Source organism: Aptenodytes forsteri, unplaced genomic scaffold, assembly GCF_000699145.1.
Source record: "Aptenodytes forsteri isolate BGI_AS27 unplaced genomic scaffold, ASM69914v1 Scaffold71, whole genome shotgun sequence".
Lineage (NCBI taxonomy): Eukaryota > Metazoa > Chordata > Aves > Sphenisciformes > Spheniscidae > Aptenodytes > Aptenodytes forsteri.
The window spans coordinates 2,902,922-2,917,662 of record NW_008795923.1 but is presented as its reverse complement, the minus strand read 5'-3'; the positions used below and the strand labels follow the sequence as shown (position 1 = coordinate 2,917,662).

General features: G+C 40.5%; 1 protein-coding gene across 2 annotated transcripts in view; it reads left to right on the top strand.

The window, feature by feature from the left end:
- NAV3 (neuron navigator 3) overlaps nt 1-14,741 on the top strand; it is a 284,264-nt gene that overhangs the window by 206,939 nt on the left and 62,584 nt on the right. For both annotated transcript variants that reach the window (XM_009284931.1, XM_009284930.2), the window contains exons 13-15: nt 6,929-7,061; nt 10,425-10,701; nt 12,874-13,579. In XM_009284931.1, the coding sequence (XP_009283206.1) occupies nt 6,929-7,061; nt 10,425-10,701; nt 12,874-13,579 (1,116 nt within the window). The remainder of the gene's footprint in view (nt 1-6,928; nt 7,062-10,424; nt 10,702-12,873; nt 13,580-14,741) is intronic.

Here is a 14,741-nt window from a genome sequence, read left to right as displayed (position 1 = left end):
TTGACCTGTGCCCAGTTGCTGGGTTATGTGCACGCCGAGTCCCCCACTCGGCCCGTGGAGTGCCTCTCCTTCGAAGAGGTGCCCTCCTCGCACCCTTCCGTCAGCCGCCCTCGTGAGAGCTGCCGGCTGCTCAAACACACAAGCAGGAGTTAAGTTTCTGTTCAGCCCCGAATGTTACTCTTTTGTCATGATTTCAGGTATCTTATTTGTCCTCTAAGACCATTCCCCTCAGCAGCAGAAATACATGTGGGCACTGCCCTATATGTACCCACTGTGGTAATGAACGATTTAGAAGTGTTTAAAAGTGTTTTAACATTTTGAAAGCTCAGAGTTGCTATAAAAAGCAAGTAAAGGTTGTTTTGCTAAATGCGTTTGTTCAGATTCCCTGAATCCCAAATCCATACACAAGTCCCTGGGGATATGTGAGTTCCGCTGGCATTAGCAAGAACGTGACTAAGGATTTCTCATTCCTAAGCAAGACACAAGGATCGTAGGTCTGCTACGGTGGCCTAAAGCCCTTCATGTGCAGTACAAAGCATGTGACAAATACAGTGCTATTTTTCATTCAGAGTTACAAACCTCCCTACATACAACAGTTACTTTGATTAAATGAATGTTTTAAGAGGAAAGGTTTTGTTCTTGTTTTCTAGAGCTGTATTCTTCAAGCTGTAGTTCCTGCTTCTGCTTGCAAAAATGGGTAATGGACCAAAGAAAAAAATGCCAGCAACTCATCAAACTATGCCAAGGGCTGGATGCGTTGAAGGAACCATACTTTTCCAGCCTCGATAGCACATTGATTGGAGTCTTGCTGCCTTCATATGTCTGATGATCTGCTTGTGAAAAGCTTTTTCATTTGCATACTTAGGCCACTTTGGCAGGAGGTGCTCTCAAAAATTAATGAAGTACGCCAATGCTGAAACAAATTCCAGGCATTGACACAGCTTATCAGTATGGTGGACTTCACTGAGCTGGCAAGTTTAAGGACTTGTAGGAAAATGCTGAAAATAGAAACAGGAAGGGTGGAAGGAACAATCATTGTGGTTGGGCGCTCCGCCGTGTCTTGTCTGCAATTAGAGACTGCTTTGATTTTCTGAAACAAGTACTGTGAAAGGAGAACATTTTAGGTATCCATGGAGCTAACACAGATTGTTAGTACCACTTCCTCTTGTCATGTACCTTCAGGATTTGTTGGCCTCCCAATGCAGTGCATTTTGTATTTTCAGCCATCACGCAAAACACGTAGAAAAATTTGTTGTGTATTTCTGCAGGTCTTCATTATGTAGGGTACAATCAAATATTATCTGGCTTGTTTCATTGCATCTTTGCCCTAGAGCTCTGTTGGCTTGCCCGCCTGCTGTGTGAAATAATGTCTAATCCCATATAAAATATTCCTCATTTGGTTCATATACTTCAGCGTGTGAACTCAGAATTGGATTATTTTCAAGTGAAGAAAACCGAATACTTGTGGAAAGCAAACACAAAAGTGTCATGAGCACAGCTGAGTGCAATTTATCTTTCCATTTGAGGGAATACTTATGGGAATACGTTTATAATCTTTGTTCAGATCTACACGCTGATGTTAAGCACCGGGTATTTTGACTTCAGACACCTTGCTATTTCTAGAACAACTATGCTGTAGAAAGGTCAATGAGAGGATTATTACGGAGAGATCTTTTCAGTACTAACGCACACTAATGAAAGCAAGACAGAGTGATAGTGGAGACTAACCAATTGTGTAGATAGCAAGTTGTGGATTCCTCAACTTCATGGAGTATTTGATATGATCAAGGAGTTGGAACTTTGCTTGAAGCATTTGGAGCAATTTGTGGAGCACTGGAATGTGTACAGTATTCATAGCCATCTTCAGCAATTAGAGACAATGTGGAAGTCTTCTCCAGCAGAAGTGTTATTTCTTGCTTCAAAATGAGCAAGAACTGTTCAGATTTGAAAGATGCAGGCTAGAATTAGAGGATGAGTTTTAGCTAGTGCAAATAACCTCATAGGCACACCTAGTGCATCAAAGAAAAACACAGATCTTCTAAGCAGAAAGAATATTTTTCATGTTACTGCGAAGAGCCTGGGCAAACTCAAAAAGCATGAGGTATGTTTCTGGATGAAGGTTGTAACACAGTGGCCATAAATCTAACCAGGGGTTGGGAGGGAAGCCACCCCTTGGTGCCTATCACATGGTTGGGCACACTGCTCCAGCTCCCAAGGTGAAGGGGCATTCCTACTGCAGTACAAATTCCCTGCTCTGATTCAGCCCTGTGTATGACTGAAACGATGGAATAATTATCAGAATTATAACGTTGATAAAGCTGAATGTTACTCATGCTGTGTGAAAAGAACTTAATGAGGTTGTAAAAGCACTGAGAAGTAACAAAAGGGTTGCCTGTGTAACCTTAATTCATTGTGCATATACATTTTCAGGCAATCATGGTTTGGTCAACCCAATCTCTAGAGTCCTTATTTTATATAATGTGTAGATTGAGGGTGTTCAGTTTTAAAGCAGTTATTCGGCATTTTGTGTATTCCTTGTTATTTATCATGTGCAGCCCCTTATTTTATTTATCATATGCCATTTGAACATTTTTCTGAAGAGAAAGAGGCTCTTTTAAGGTGCTTTTTAGTGTAGTGTCTGAGTATCCACAGTTATCAGAGACTGTTTTCAAACTCATTTGTGCATGTATTCTGTCCATTTTACAGATGGAAAGCTGAGGTACAGCAATAGTAAGGCCAAAAATAGCTGCTGGTTTTTGACATGAAGTTTGAGTTGCTGGTAACCTAAATTTTAAGATACCCCTGCAGCAAACTAGAGGTTCAAAGCACACATTTGCATGCATTACATCTTTACAAGTCAGATGCTAAGCTCTAAAGAAAATCAGAGGCTCTTTATTGGTGTCCAGCTTGTTAAATAAGTTGGTTAAAGCAGTCACCTAATATCTTTCAGGTTGCAGGTACACCAGGGGCTTCAATCATGCTTCATGTAGTCCCTTTTGTTACAGAAGTCTTTCAACTTCTTTGAAAAATGACAGAAGGCAGCTTGCTTTTATGCAAAATTCAGATTCATCCCTAGAGCAGACCTCTTATAAGCACTAAATTAATGAAGCGTTTCTAGAGGAAAAAATAGTATGTTATCAAAAACTGTGTTGCTACATATGTTCACAATGAGAGTAGTGACTGCTGGGCTGTTTGCTTGCTCTCCGTTTGCTGATTTGAACCCAGAACCAGGCAACACACTGCAGGCTGAGCTGAGCCGCTGGGTAGGGAGGAACCTTTGGCCAGTTAGCTGAAAAAAATCTCTGTCAGGCATATGCAAACAGTGATTTTGAAGAGATTTATAAATTATCCAGATTGGAGAGGATTTATCTTAGAAACAGCAAAATGCACATCCTTAATTTGAAGATTATAGCTTGCTGAATTTCAAGGTTCTTCTCCAGTTCCTCTTGGGATCCAGAGGTTTCTCAAAGAAAAGGTTGCCAGAACTTGTCAAAACAGGGCATTTTTCTCTTAGCATCAGTCTCCCAGATAGCTGAATTGCATTTGCTGACATTTTCTTTTAAAGAAATCGACCTGAAGCTGACACCCAGTGTGAAAAAAAAAGCAGATTTTGCCAATGTTATAAGTAACAAAAATGTGGTTTTAAAAAGGGAAGTGGTGTCAGGCATTAATAAGCAGCGATGCTAACCTGACCTGTCATAAACTCTGTAGGATGCATGAAAAAGAGAAAAGTAAATGAAAGATAAAATGAAAACGAAAGTTGAATCTTAGCCAGTATATTAAAAGCCTATATTAAGTCTCTTAGGTACAGTTTGACAATGAATATTGTTTTGATGAGAGGTAGGAGGAACAAGAACAAAAATTACAGTGAGAATTTGCTGCAGACTCCCAAGAATGGGTTTTCAATCTCGAGGTGATGCACGTCTGATTTTACCAGATTTGTTTGTCACACATTTGCTAGTTCAAAGGAGAAATGAATATGAATCATCAAGATGTTTTTTCCAAATTATAAATAAGGCATCTTCATTATCCAAAAATTATATTAACTCATCTGATAGCAACTATACTATCTAGACATGGGGAAAGAGGGCTGAAAAGGTGGAAACAGTAAGTACTGAAAGAGAAAAGATTTAGCTGCATGAACAAGTTAAACCAACTCTGGACAAGGCACTTAAAGGGTGGCTGATACAGCCTGTTTTGTTGGAGTTTTCCATTTTTACTATGTATTTTCAAGAGGTTGGTACAAAACATTGTTTCAAGTAGGAATCGGTTTCTCTAATAGTCCCTAGAAAAATGCCATACAGGAAAGAAAGAGGGTTTGGATATTCCTCTTTTTTACAGGCATACTGAGTATTAGCAGAAATTTGGTGGTATGAAAGCCCCCAAATTTAGAAAACATTTTGAGCACCTATCATAAGAGAAAAAAAATCCAGACAGATATAGTGATGACTGAAAGGTCAGTAGTGGAGGTGTCAAAATAATCTTCTGCATATCTTACAAGATGGCCGTGAGTGTTCCCAGAAGCCACTAATAATCCACTGGTGAGTGAGGTGTGATGAGTGTGAAACACCACAGAGAAGCCATAATAGAAAGGAAACATGATCATAGTCATTTTTTGCCTGAAAACTTCAGCTATAGAGAACATGTTTGTATTTTGTGAATCAGCTGAACTATTTCAGTATTTAGAAAATGTGAATCTTCTTACAGAGAAAAATGAGCATGAAATGAAGTACCAAAAATTAAAATAGAATAAAATAACAAACAAACATGAAGAAACAGAATTAAACATTGATCTTGGTCCCCAGGCTCTTAGAGTAGACTCAGAAAACTGATGGTCAAGTATTAACTGACATGAATGTCATACATTAAAAGTTCATGTTGCTTGTGAAAGTACCTGATAGATCCCATTTTGGATCTGGCTTATGATTTTTTTTTTTCCTTTTTTAAAGTATCTTTTAATGAGGGCATATTATCTTTTCTAAAACCTAACCGCATTTAGTATTATTTATGTTTCTATCCATCTTTAAGGTTCTACGTCTTAACACTGTTATACAAGGTATATTCCCATGTGGTACATAGCAGTTGAATAATGGCTTTTTAGCATCAGTGAAATTCCATATCACATTAGACAGTGAAAAATACAGAAAGTATAAATAACTAGTGCTTCAGAGATGGTTTTTAGATGAATGTGGGCAGCCTATAAGGTATGATATTATAATTTCTTAGATATTAAATTTTATTATTAAATCACTGGTGTGTATAGTACCTGGAAATGTTGCAGAAGACATATTTATTTGTAGTCATTGTACTCAATGGTGGAAAGTGCAGCACTGTAATAAACTCTTGCCCTCTGAAATATGTTTATCTTGTCACTGAGCCGGCTTACTAATGTGATTTTCTACCTTTTGCAAAATAAAGGTAACGCTTGCTGCAGTTGCTATGATACAAGACCAGTGCACTGAACTTTCTGGTGCATCAGCACACATTCTGTACCATGCAGTTCACTGTCACTTCTGTTATGACTTCCTAAAGCCTTCCATGAAGAAGTGGACAAGTGAATTTAGTCTCCCAAGACACCACGTGTAAAATAAGGATTCAGAGATATTTTCCTTGTTTGGTCTGAATGACTAGTAGCAATAGTACTGAGCTTCAACTCGATTGTGGGATTGAATTTTAGATTTTTTTGTAAACGGTGGCTCATGACGTAGGCTACAGCAAAACAAGGATATCATGTACTCTCTTTTGTGTTTTGGACTTTACCAGCATGCATAAACATGTCACCTAGCTTTGTCTCTCCAGAAGTTATGTGTCTAGAACAGGCTTTATCAACCCTCTCCTCTGTAGGAGAGGGAAAGATATAAAGGGGTACCTTCAGTGGACAGTTCATCCCACAAACCTGAGACATTTTAAGCCAGGATGAATTACCTCCTAGAGGAGCCTGCTTCTTTGGACTGGTTAGAGAGGGCACCTAGATAGATAGTTTAAATGAGATACCTAACTTTTATATAGCTAAAACTATAGGAGATGAATCCCACTGCAAGTGGGATAAGGTGAATACTTTTCAAACTCTGTGGCCTGGGAATAATCCAGAACAAGATTAACAGGTGGAGATGCAGCAAAACTGGGAGAATACTGTTGTATATGGCAATAAGCTAAAAGTCATAATGTAACACCATGGAGAAGCAATTGTGTAGAGAAAGGTCTGAGAAACACAGATCAACCTCCCTTCCGTACAAAAGCAAGGCTTTTGTCAGAGTAGGTAAATGACTTTTCTATAAGAGTAGCCTTTCTCTCATTTGCATCCTCTGCCTCAATCTCCCAAAGCAGAAGAGTTGACAGCCTGTGTTTCTTGAGAGACGTATAATGTGTTCTCTGTCAACTCTGGTGACTGTATTGTCAGGGAATCCTATTTTGATGACATTGCACTCACTAGACAAAGGCTGAAGACAAGAAAATAAAACTTGTGGAAATACTGGCTTCCTGCTGATAGTCGATTAGGCTGCGGAAGAGATACTCCTTTTATTTTTCTGTAGCCTGGAAATCCATCAGGTGTTCTCCAAGCTATTAATAATGCTTTGGCTAGCAATACCAGTAGGTTTAATGGATTTCCCTGCCAGTGTACTGAATGTGATGGCAATGAAGCATGAAACAGCCTGTTTTAATGACTTACACTAGCGCTTGCTTAGACCTGATGTTAATTTTTTAAACGGCACCTGGGTCTTTCATTAATTGAACAAGCAACCACTTGACAGTGAGTGAGTAATTAATTAAAAAGTCTGAAAACTAATAGTCATTGTACATTAGGAAATATTACTGAAAATTTTCTGGTAAACCTCTTGAAGAATAAGTAATCGCATCTATTGATTTTGAGATGCTTTCTGCCTATTGACACGCAGTCTTTAAAGTAGATGTGCTCCTTTCTCTGCAGCTGGGATGACAGCAGCTCAGTTAGTAGTGGCCTCAGTGATACTCTTGACAACCTCAGCACGGATGATTTGAATACCACCTCATCTGTCAGCTCTTATTCCAATATAACAGCCTCTTCAATGAAGAACACTCATGCCCAGGTGAGTAGCTTTTCATTGCCATTTCTTGCAACACCCCACAAGCGTGCAGGATAACAAAGAAAAAAGTTTAGTATCAATGCCTTTGAAACAAATGAAATATTCATATGTTGCAAACTCCTCTGTCACACTTGTGTGCAAGAAGCCCATGGACCCCACTGACCCAATCCTGACCCGTGTGTTGAGGCCTCAGATGCCCTGCTTCAAGGGCACATCCTACTGCTGAAGGTGCTGGCTGGCGAGACCCTGCTCTGCCCGCCCTGGGGGAGCCCCCACTGGTCCCAGCCCCAGGAAGCCCCCAGCCTCCACTGCACCCTAACACAAGAAAACACCATATGACAGCATCTGTGATGGGTGGATTTCTACTCACTTCATCCCATTTGGAGTATCTCTTTCAACAGATAGCACAATTTAAAATAAGATAGTTTTCATTTTTCATGAGCTGACACATATCAGGGAAGAAATACATAGGCGGTACTGCCCTTTCCCTGTTCTCGCCACTGGGAGGAAAGAGGCTGAAGGAAGGAGCCCACAGGTGGCAGAGCTTCTCTTCTCCCCACTTAGGTCCAGGAATGAAAGTGTCCCATGGGCCCACAAGCTGACAATGCGTAGTGTCAAAATAGAGTTCTGAGCAGCGTACAGCCACAAGCTATATACGTAATACATATATATGTGTGTATCTCTCTCTCTCTTTCTCAAGCCCTTGTATTCTGTATCCCAGTATTTCTTCCCAGCTCCCCTCAAAATTGCAAGTGATGAAAAAGACAATACAGAATGCTTGCAGGACTCAGTTCCCCCCAAAAAAGAAAGAAAAACAGAAAAGTTAGTCCCAATAGAAAAGTATTCTCTGCCATGTCATCTGTGTACAGGCGGGGAACTTCAAGACTGAACACTCAGCATAGGGGAAGAGTTGTTGCCTCCAGTGATTTGATGTCAAGTATTCAGGACACAAGACTGACACTGCCAATTCCATTTAGACTTCTGCAGGCAGCCAGTGCCTGCAATTCAGAGATCTGTTTTGTAAATGGCAGATTGTGGCAGACTTTGTCAACAGGAGAAAAACACGTTTGTCGTTTCCTCCAGACAATGGGGAAATAAAGTTACTTTGGGAATTAAGATTACTTTAATCTGCAGCAGGACAGATTTCAGACCAATGTCGTACTCATGCAAAGATACTCGCACAGATGCCAGCATTCTTCAGCCCTTACCATTGCCTTTCCCACCCCATCAGGGTCTCCCGTGGTTGCTAACTGGAGATCAGCCTCTTCCCTTTCACATCAACAGTGATGGCCAGCTAGTCCTGGCTTACTTGTTCCACTGCATCATCATCATCATCATCATGACTGGGAAATCTCAGGCTGACTATTTAACTCTTTGTGGGTTTTTCATTCGAGTGATCTCATGTTCTAGCTGCTCAACCAGATGGTATTTGCAATTTGTTCAGTGATAGACAGAGATGCAGCACATGTTCAAATGTTGCTTTCCTGCCAGAGTTGCTTTATGTTATGAAGACTAGGAATAGACCTTTATCAGGTCTGCCTTTACCAGGCAGATTAATCAGAACACGCTGTACTCCATGCTAGCCTGCAATCTCAGTCAGAAGCTGAGATGAGCAGAATATATAAATATTTTGCCAGCTGTTCTCCAGGTGTAAGACATACTCATGCAACACCGAGATCCCTTTTGCAGTCTTTTTAAGTGATCAGAGCAGTGCAAGCTGGCTATAGCCTGCGGCAGAAATTGCATATTTTGTTGTTGTTTTCTTATTAAAAGAGGATTAACATCGCTTTTTGGATCCCATAATGGTGAAGAGAGGCTTTTAGAAAGTATTATACTTGTCATTTCTTGGAAATAATGCAGTTTGCTTTAAAAATGTATAGCTATGTGTTTATAACCGTTCATTTATGAGAAAAGTTCTGGGAGCATTACACATGTTGTAACAATAACACTAATGAAAACTCTCTTCTGAAGTACCCTGCAGTATTTGTGTAGATGTTTGCTTGGGCTCTTTTCCCATCAATCCTTACCCAAAATCTGTGCTCGTGTCTCCAAAGCACATATGAAATTATGGAAGTGCAGAGAGCTTTTGCATTTTGTATGCCTCAAATGACAAACATGTAAACAGCAACCGATTATTCTGTCGGTCATATAATCAGTATTAATCCTACTTATGACAGCAGTGCCGAGGAAACAGCCACAGAGGGGTCTCTGTGGAGAAGGAGTTGTGGCAACACAGAATAACAAATAGGCCTCCCCTGAATGCGATCCAGTTTGCAGTCCCACTTAGGTTGGCTGTATGAGGATAGGGCTGTGCTTACATCAGACAAAAGTAATGAAGAGTGATACCTGAGAGCAGCACCGCTTTTTGCTGTCAAAGAAGGGCAGAGGTAAGCAGGACTGGTGAGATGATGATGTGCAAATAAGGCTTGAGGCTGAGGTCAGGAGGCTGCAGGAAAACACGGGAGGAAGGGTTACAACGAACAGCCTGCCAGCACAAAGAACGTGAGTTTTGTCAAACACAGAGGGTAGGGTCAGTCTCCAACCTTTCTACTTAAGTGGCTTTCACAGCTTCTACATTGTCTGTCTTGTTGGGCTGCTCCTTGCAGCACATCCTTATCAGCACACACCAGGGAAAGCAGATGCTGCAGGGGTGTTAGGTCCTCACTGGGGCATCTTCCACATGGGTCTGAGTTTTGGAGCAAGCATGACCCCAGCTGGTTACCTTCACCCCGCTGGTGGGTAGTGCTTGAGTAAGTCTCTCTTCCAGCTGCTCTGCTAGCTGATACAGCTGGAGTGAGTTTTTTGTTGGAAACAATTCGTTTCAGTGGAGACAAACCAGTAGAGAAGCCATCAGCTGTAGCACTGATAATTTTGCTGAAGATGTTATCCTTGCTCAGTAGTGGCGCTGCTGGAGCACTATTCCTAATTTGGTCAGTGGAAGATTTGGGTAGGAAAAGGCATGAAACCAGACTGAGGTGATTTTAGTGGTATATTTAGGAATTCCCCCATTCAAGCTTTTAGTAAAGCCTCTCAGCACAGTGAAATTCAGAGGGAGTTGAGGAGTGGTGAGGGTATCACCACTGATGATTAGAGTAAATTATGCTTCACTTCATTATGGTTTATCTATGAAGGAAAGAATTGAAATCTTTTGAAAATAAAAGAAAAAAGAAAAATGTCTTCCCAAAATGGCGATGTTTTTAAACTTTTGGGACCAGGATACTAATGTTTTAGACAGGAAGTTTCCATGGCCCTTGCTACAAACAAATCAATACGCTTATTCTCCTCCCCTCCTGTGATTTAAGAAATCAGCAAATACTGAAGATGCTGAGACTGACTATTTCTCATGCAAATCTCTTGTAGCTGAAGACAGACTCGGAGAAGCGCTCAGTTACGGACAGCGAAACTTGGGGCAGCACTGAAGAACTGAAGAAACCAGAGGAAGATTTTGACAGCAGCGTAGACAGCAGTGGCAAGTGGAAAGGCCTTCCTTCGGGGCTGTCTGAAGAGTCAGAGAAGGGGGGACAGAAAGCATCTCTCTCTGTTTCACAGACCGGATCCTGGAGGAGAGGCATGACTGCACAAGTAGGAACAACTCAGTCCAGGCACAAAGCAGGAACAAGTGCGCTCAAGACCCCGGGTAGGAAACTTCTGTAGTTCAGATTACAGCACTGAAAAGTAAAGCTTTATACTTAGACTTCATTTATAAGCGGTAAGGAATCTTTAGTGGGCTAAAAGTATTTAATGGATATTATCGGTGTGTGACAGACATGAGGAGCTGTAAGCATATTGGTAGTTCTTCTCTTAAATGACTGCAAGCCAAGATTGTAATAATATACTAACTTGTTCGTCTCTATAATTGTTAGTTTGCTACACTGCATACTAATAATTTATTAATCATACATGAATGTATCCATAACATAAACTGTGATTACATTTTGTTTTACTATCATTTGAGGACATCAGCTTCTATCAGGGAATTCTTAAAAGTATTTTTGGACTAGTGTCTGCCTTATCTTTGTTCTCTAGAAAACCTGTACCTTTGATAATGGAACATACGCATAAAAATCGCAAAAGATTAGAAGTTGAGATAAAAAGGTTTAACATTCAAGTCAGGGGACGCAAAACGAGTGTTTCTGAACTAAAGCTGAGTTGTCACATTTCAGATACTGCAGGCATTCTATAGTCCATTGTTAAGAAATTAAATAAAATATCTTTTTACACACTTTCTTCAGGGTTAGATGAGTTCTTACCTTCTTCTGAAAGGCCTCTCAGAAGTAGTGGCCACTTTTGCTATCTAGTTTTGAAGCAAAAAATCCAAAGTTAGCAGAAGACATCATTATTAAGACCATCTAATCCATCATTTTACTAGGGAAATATTGACCCTTTATAGGACATTTTCTAGACCTTTGTCCTGTCCTGACAAAATACTGCATAAGCATGCACTAACCCCCAGTTGTAAAGGTAACTAACAAAGAACTCCTCAGAATAAATTCAGATCCTTTGTGAGCACCTTTTGTTTCTTTGCAATTTGGAACTGGTAAACTCTAAGATCCCTGAGGGACATTGCTGCAGTCAGTGGTCGTATGGATGCAGAAATGACACCTCTGTAATAGTGATTAAAAAAGGAGATACTATAAAGGTTACCGCATGCCAAGCTAAGTTTTCCAGATCTGCTGTTTTGCTGAAGACGAGCAGGCAACCACTGTGCAACACAGAACGGAGGCCTTAAGTTTTGAAGCATATAGTAATAATCTGTGTGTTCCCAGTGTGGGAGTCTGAGCCGTATCTTGGCGTGTGCATGTGTTTGTGTAGCATAAAATGTGCACTGCGTAAAAACATGAGTGGATTTAGTTCTGACTTGCAGGTGTTCCTCTTTATTACAGTTTAGTTCCTTAAGACAAAGTAGGCCACCCGCCTCCAAAACTTCCATAGTCACTTGAAGAGTGAATTAAAAATGGTTATGCTGAGTATGTGTTCCTTATTAGGAGCATACAATAGACGCTTAAAGACAAATTAGAATAGAAGACAAATGGCATCTTTTGTCTGTAAAGTTGTTTGTAAAAATAAGAAGAGGGTGTTTTCTTTTAAGATAGAAGAAAATACCTTATTTAAACCTTTCTGAATGTTACAATAACATTATGTAGAAATACCTGGTATATAGGTATGTGTTTGTGCAGTACTGAAGACAGCCTCTCAGGAAAATTAAAAATCTTGAAAAGGTATCAAGGATACGACAAAGACTATTAACTCATGTAACTGAACATCAAGAAGTTTCATACCATGACAACATAATCCCTCCCTGATAATTTTGTGTAACTAAAACTAGAACAAATTTAGTTATGAGCTAAAAAAATGTAATCAGTGAAAACCAAAGAACTCAATAAGTGCCACTAATTTTTACATGCATAATTAATGTCATACTTCTGGAAATGTTAATTACATTTCATGATTTATTTTCAAATATTCTTTCTTACATATAGAAATACTATTAGCAGGAAAAAAAGCCAAATAAAATTCCTTACAGTTCATTCAGGATAATTTTCCACATCTATGCTCTCCAGCTATATATGAAACTGGAAGTTCTCAGGAGAATTTCAAGCTTTTAATACTTAATGCTTACCTGTAATGTATCGTGCCTGCTACTGACTGCTGATGGGGGACTAAAGACCAAATTGGTCTGTTTTCTTAGGGAAATTTTTCTATTTGTATATTTTTTCATTTTGAAATTGTAACCATATAGGGTTAAAATTAGATATTGAGACATTACAGCTTAAACACAAGTGACCTTTTCAAATATACTTTTATTTAGGAAAAACAGATGATGCAAAAGCTTCAGAAAAAGTGAAAACTCCCCTGAAAGGAGCCTCCATTCAGCGCTCTCCATCAGATGCAGGAAAAAGCAGCGGTGATGAAGGAAAAAAGCCTCCCTCTGGCATTGGAAGATCAACTGCTACGGGGTCCTTTGGGTTCAAGAAGTCTGGGATGGGATCTTCTACCATGATCACCACAAGCGGAGCAACTATCACAAGCGGGTCAGCGACTCTAGGAAAAATGCCAAAATCTTCAGCCATCGGCGGGAAGTCCAACGCAGGGCGGAAAACGAGCTTAGACGGTTCCCAGAACCAGGATGACGGCGTCCTGCACATGAACTCGAAGACAACTCTGCAATATCGAAGTTTGCCTCGCCCGTCAAAATCCAGTGGCAGCGGGATCCCTGGCAGGGGTGGCCACCGCTCCAGCACCAGCAGCATCGACTCCAATGTCAGCAGCAAGTCTGCTGGTGCCGCTGCCACCAAACTGCGAGAGCCAAGCAAGATCGGGTCCGGGAGGTCCAGCCCTGTCACCATCAACCAGACGGACAAGGAAAAAGAGAAGGTGGCCGTGTCCGATTCCGAAAGCGTCTCTCTGTCCAGTTCCCCCAAATCCAGCCCAACTTCGGCGAGCGCCTCTGGCACACCAGGACTTAGGCAGCCGGGATCCAAATACCCAGATATCGCCTCACCCACCTTTCGAAGGTTAGTGCTTTTCTATGAATTCCTGAAGTTGCAGTATATAAAGCAGGGATTTTCAAAGTGTTGAAGCACTGGGCAAAAAGCCTTTTCAGGGCATATTTTGCCACAAACGGAGAACCACGTGCAAAAAGATAAAAGGGTAATATTTTTCCACACAATGCAATTATTTCTCTAAGGCCTAAAGACCTTCCCAGACGTGAAATGGCTGTTCCTTGAGCTTTGAGCATTTTAGGTACATTCCCATAACAACAGTTTGAAGGCTAGAATAAGTTGGACTCCACGATCCTTATGGGTCCCTTCCAACTTGAGATATTCTATGATTCTAAGTTCTTATTGAATATTCAGGCACATGAGAAGTTCCCTCTCAATACTCTGATAAACCCTCGAAGGGAAGAAGGACGTCTCATTCAGGCACCTTCTGTTACTGGAACAGGCGATGCCATAGCCTGGTCGGAGAACTGAAGAGCTCTATAGATAAATAAAGTATTTGCTTTCACGTTGTTGGCAGCTCCAGCTACAAGCGTTACATTATCGTAGCAGCTTTGTTACATCTTTCATCACAAACATTAGCAAAGCTAAATTTCAATTGGAAATGCTCTATTGTAACGTTTCTGGAAGTATAAATCTGGATGAAGTGTAAATTGGGACGGAGCAGTTGCACTGTTGGAGAAAAAGCCAATAGTGCCCTCTTGTGCCTAGTTACCAAAACAGCATCTCCAGGCTGCTGGGGAGCTGCAGCTGATTTTTGTGGGCTTGGTAATATGTAAAATGGATTCTTATGTTATTAGCCATGCTTACTTTACATCACGATAGGTTTTGCATTTATTTCTTATTAATTTATGAGTTGCACCTTAATTGCAGCTTAAAATGTTTCCAGTAAAACATTAAGACATCACATGATCTTTTATTTCAACAGTTTTAGAGGATTTATGGGGGGGGTTCATCATCACTGTAGAATTTTCTTCTATAGAATTGCTGGAAGCAATTATGTGAAATACACCTCTGTCATGACTGCCCTTGGAGACAAACTGAGCCCATTTAGCTCTGGTGCGGTTTATTCTGTCTGAATGATACTACATGTCCGATGACCGCATGATCATCTGTGCAAAAGAACGAGAAGGAAATTTTACACAAATACCTACATGTTTATTAAACTATGAAGGAT